General features: G+C 44.2%; 1 protein-coding gene across 2 annotated transcripts; it reads left to right on the top strand.

Moving 5' to 3' along the window:
- Positions 1 to 669: 669 nt before the first annotated feature.
- On the top strand, positions 670 to 2,286 carry Defb136 (defensin beta 136). Of its 2 annotated transcripts, XM_021204135.1 has the most exons (3): positions 670 to 729; positions 1,106 to 1,280; positions 1,907 to 2,286. In XM_021204135.1, exons 2-3 carry the CDS (start codon positions 1,226 to 1,228, stop codon positions 2,077 to 2,079), a joined length of 228 nt encoding a protein of 75 aa, XP_021059794.1. In that variant the 5' UTR covers positions 670 to 729; positions 1,106 to 1,225; the 3' UTR covers positions 2,080 to 2,286. The 2 variants fall into 2 exon arrangements, with proteins under 2 accessions (XP_021059794.1, XP_021059795.1); XM_021204136.1 differs by lacking the exon at positions 670 to 729 and having other exon boundaries at positions 1,226 to 1,287; positions 1,914 to 2,079.
- Positions 2,287 to 5,122: the final 2,836 nt, after the last annotated feature.

Consider the following 5,122-nt stretch of genomic DNA (forward strand, 5'->3'; position numbering starts at 1 on the left):
TGGTAAAGTACAAGCCTCACACAAAGGTGAAAGGAGATAACTTCACAACGTTGTCCTTTAACCTCCTCCACATGCATGCTGAACACACACATACACACATGAACGAACACACACACACACACACACACACACACATACTGAATTTTTAAAATAAAGTATACCTGAGTTGGAGAGATGGCTCTGCAGTTAAGAACACTAGATGCTCCTTCTGAGGTTCTGAGTTCAATTCCCAGCAACCACATGGTGGCTCACAGCCATCTATAATGAGATCTGATGCCCTTGTTCTGTCATGCTGGCATATATGTAAATAGAATGCTTAAATAAATAAATAAATATCTTTTAAAAAATAAATAAGTATACAAGCAGAAATGCATATATATATATATATATATGGGGGGCCACTTGGCAACAAGTCTACCTCAAAGGACAGAATAAAATCAGAATTTGTATTAATCACTTATTACTGCCCCAAGGAGTGTGGGCCTAATGGCTCTTTCCAAAGGCCACATCCTTACCTCCAGAGAACTATTGTTCAGTTCCACCTCTGGATCTAGGCATCCAACCTTGAAAACAGCCCTCCCACGAGAAAGCAGAACCCAACTTCCCAGCTGCCCCACACTGGGAGCTCCTCCCTCTCACCTGAGGTCCTCAGACCCAGATTGGTGTCTCAAGCCATTTGGAAAAGGAAGCTCACTGGGGACTTTTCCATAGCAGTCTCTGGCCAGGTGAGTAAGTAAAACTGAATGAGGAGACTTCACTCGCTGAGCAAACCCTCTACTCTTAGTCAAACCCTGTTGACATGTAAGAGGCTTTTGCTTCTTGGAACCCTGTGAGTATCTTTTACCTGTGCCCCTCCCAGCCATGAATTGCCTGTGCTCTATAATACTGTTTTTGTGATCCCTGGGCTTTCAGTGTGACTTGAAGGCAAATGATATAACCATTTCTCTCCTGAAATTTCAAAAGGGGAGAGGAAAAGTGCTTAGGCCTTGCGTGAGATGTCCTGCTCTGCAGGTGGAGGCACTCGGCCCTTAGCTGATTGCCTTGAAGAAATGAGGGTAGTGCTGAACGGCACAGTGTCTCACCCCTCTTCTTCTGACCTCTATAGAAGCTGGGATCTCCCTGGAAGAGTGAGCTAGAATCCAGCCCCACCTAACCTAGATCATCTCTATAAACAAGGCTTTCAGACAGCTGTCTCGGCAGTTCCAGCTCCATACCCTCCACAGCTATGAACCTGCATCTTTCATGCTTACTGTTCATCCTGGTGACAGCCTTGCCTGCAGGTAGGTGGTGGACTGTGGGTCTGAATATGAAAAGGTCTCCTAAAAGCTCAGATACTAAAATTTTAAATAGATGATAGATAGATAGATAGATAGATAGATAGATAGATAGATAGATAGATAGTCTGATCTATGGGTATAAGCCCAGCACAGGAAGTTCCACCCACAGGAGATGGGCCATCAGTTTAGGGCTAGGACATGGGGAAGGGTTGCCTTTCTCTATACTAACCATCTTTCACTATTTCCTGAAAACCTCCAGGACCTTTAGGAGAGTCCTTTTCATGATGCACACATCTCTACTCACCAAATTCCTATTGTTTTGTTTTAATTCAGAATCTTTCTATGTAGCCCTGACTGACCTGTAACTAGCTATGTAGACCAGGCTAGCCTTGAACTCCTAGAACTGCCTCAGTATCTAGAGTACTAGAGTTAAAGGTGTGTGCACCAACATGCCCACTTAAACCCCCCTTCATAGACCTAGATGCCACAGTCTTGCTGAAGTATGATAGGAAGGAAAAGGATGGGTCTCAGGAGGAGAATGAGCAGATACCCAACTCTCCATCAACAAGAGAAAACAAGCCCAGGCTCATTCCTAGCTTTCTGAAGACTGCCCTTTCTCTATTCTTCAGGTCACAGTTCGATCGGGAATAAGGGTATATCCTTTCAGACATGTACCACAGTTGAAGGCTTGTGCTTCTTTGGTTGTAAGATAGGGTGGGTATGGATTGGCTTCTGTAACAACATAATGTCCTGTTGTAAAAGGGATACTGAGTTTGTACTTCCTCAAACTAAAGGTATATGACCCGGCCTCACAGCTCCAATTAAAAGGCCATGTGAATGATTTAAAAACTCCCAATCTGTCTGTGAGGCCCAAGAGCTCAAGAAAACGTGGGGGTGACAGATAAGGATGACGCTGGCCATGTGTCTGTTTACTGGCAAAAGCCCAGATGGCATTTTGTAAGAAGCTTTGCAATAAATGGCACCCCGTGCTCTTCCTTGTCTTAAATCATACATTTCCTGTTTCAAATTCACCTGTGTGGGACTGGAGAAGTCCCACAGTGGTTAAGAGCACTGGCTGCTCTTCTAGAGGACCTAGGTTTGTTTCCCATCACCTATATGGTAGCTCACGACCATCTGTAACTCCAGTTCCAGAGGATGTAATGCTCTCTTTTGGCTTCTGCAGGCATTTCACTTATGTGGCACACAGATACACATGCAGGCTAGACACCCCATACATAAAATTAAATTGAATTTAAAAACAAAACAAAGAACAACAAATTCAACTGCTCCATACAAACCACAGGCCAAAGGAAATGACATTCTCTGAGAAATGTCCATGAGAATAAGAAAAAATAACTGACATGAAGCTCTCAGCATTTAAACTGTTTTGCATATATCAAGATACTTAACCTTGAAACAAAATCTGATTTCTTTAAATGATGGATTTTTTTCCAAGATCATACAAGTAGTAACTCAGTTTGTCCTGGATTTGCACCCAGTCCATCCTCATTTTTTTTCTTGTTATTATTAATTTATGTATATTTCATCAGGCTTTAAGCATACAAGTTGGTTATCCAATACCAAATGGTCAATCCTTAAAAGCACATGGCTACAAGTAATATATGAACTGAACATGTTATATTTACATATTTGGGAACACACACACACATACACACTACCCAGCCTGCCTTGACTGCATCTGTTTTCGGTTGCACTGAACTCCTTCCCTCTTGGGAAGTACAGGAGTCTGGCTTGGCTGTAGTTTCAATGAGCAGTTATGAATCCAACCAGAGACATGAAATACTGGGCCGTCAAAACTCTTTTTAAGGCTCAAAGCCATAAAGCTCTGCTTTCTGAGTTCCATTTCTGACGCCGGGCACAGGTCCTACCCATTGACATCCCTACTTTTGCCCATGTACCATGTACCCTCACGCTCAGGTTCAAGCCCTCCACACAACTGCCCTCTGCCAGCGTGCTTCCTTACCATCCGTTCCCATTGCCCCTGCTACAGGGGCAGAACCACCAGACGCCATCAAGATCCTCATAATTCATCAATGAGAATGGTTGGCAGCCTCAGGTCAGGACTGGTCTTCCCCCAGACCAGTGCACAGTAACGCTCTATGGGCATGGCAGGAGAGAGCCACCTACCCACAGGTCTCCAGCTTCTGGTCCTCATGCTTCTGGGGAGAAAAGAAAAGTCACAATGGGTTCACACAGCTAATAAGACTCTAATGACATGCTACTTTGCTTAGCCCTTTTGAGACCGTCTAATAACATCTATAGCATATGGCAACCTGCACTGGCTCCTTAAAGCTTGTCCTCTTACCAAAAGAAAAGTGGGAGTGTATGGGTCCTCCGGCTCTCATGGATTGTCAGCCAATTCAATACACGAGGACAGAAGGAGAAAAGACATCAAGGAGGGGGAGGGGTGGCAGGTGGGGGCTTGAGGGTTGGCGGTGGTAGGGCATGATGGGAGTGGGGTGAAGGGGCTTGGGCATGTTCCGAAGCCCTGTGGGTACTTACAGTGAATAAACCACACCGGGATCACCTCTGGAAGGGGGGGTGGGGGCTGTGAAGTGGGGGAGGGGGCGACGACAGATCAACGTTACTTAGGGTGATTCAGGGCCTATAAAGTTTGGGGGGGAACTGAATGTAGCACTGAACTGTACAAGTAAAAGGAATTGGCAGGAAGGCTAGCAGTATGATTCATTGGGTAAAGGCACTTGCTACCAAACCTGACTGTCTGGGCTTGATGTTGCCAAAACCCACATGGAGGAAGGAAAGAGCCTCTGATGCATACATCAGCACATGTCTGCGTGTGTAAATACACACACACACACACACACCAATTGGCTGAAAACCAGCGAGACGGAGAAACTTGGACCTTCTGGTGATAGACAACAATAAGAATTGTTCCACCCTTTTCGATCTTCATTGTTTGAGAAAATGGACACATACCAGCTTGGGTAAGACTAAGAAGAACACAGATCAAAATTCAGTGTAATTTGCCGGTGGTCCCAACTGTGCAAGCTTTTGAAAGCTCTGGGGTTCCCTCAGCTTCGACAAAGGAAAACCACAATAGTAGGAAGGCCAGCCCCTAGTTTTTGCTTCCACCACCAGGGGGCGGAAACGCAGGCTTCCAGCCTTCCCGCTGGAAGTTTGTAAGCTGAAAATGTGTGAACTTGAATACTCAGAGCAATAGAGGGAACAAGACTTTTACACTGCAGTTTGGGGAAGAAAGGAATAGGCTGGGGTGCTTACTAATACAGGACAAAATCCTGTTGTTGTGAGGACAAAATCCATTTCTGGCTGCATATGGTAATGAAGACCCTTAGCAACAGCAACGTCTTGATTTGAGTTTTTTTTTTTTTTTTTTAAATTGTACATGAATGTAGACTTGGAAGCCATCTATCTAAGAGCTCAATTCCTTGTCATGCAAACCTTATCCTAGAATAAACTCAAAATGAACCAGAGATAGGAGGTTATAAAGAGGGAGTCAAAGGATTGCTTTATCATCATTTTACCTGAAATAAAGCAGAAATGCCATTTTAGAAAATAGTAGGCTACATGAAGTGAATCTTTTTCCCATGAAAAAGGCATAAAGGAAAATAACTAGAAACACAACAAATATTAAACTCTTAGAAGTTGGTTAAAAGTTTCAAGTAAAACCTTTCAAATGTTAATTTTAAAAAGTCCTTGACAGCCGGGCGTGGTGGCACACGCCTTTAATCCCAGCACTTGGGAGGCAGAGGCAGGTAGATTTCTGAGTTTGAGGCCAACCTGGTCTACAAAGTGAGTTCCAGGACAACCAGGGCTACACAGAGAAACCCTGTCTCGAAAACCAA

Source organism: Mus pahari, chromosome 8 (genome assembly GCF_900095145.1).
Source record: "Mus pahari chromosome 8, PAHARI_EIJ_v1.1, whole genome shotgun sequence".
NCBI lineage: Eukaryota > Metazoa > Chordata > Mammalia > Rodentia > Muridae > Mus > Mus pahari.

What these genes read in the sequence shown, in the direction of transcription:
- Defb136 (XM_021204135.1), top strand. Translation starts at nt 1,226, where the DNA reads ATGAACCTGCATCTTTCATGCTTACTGTTCATCCTGGTGACAGCCTTG. An exon ending in GGTGACAGCCTTGCCTGCAG is followed by an intron (nt 1,281 to 1,906) that starts GTAGGTGGTGGA and finishes TCTATTCTTCAG; the next exon opens with GTCACAGTTCGATCGGGAAT.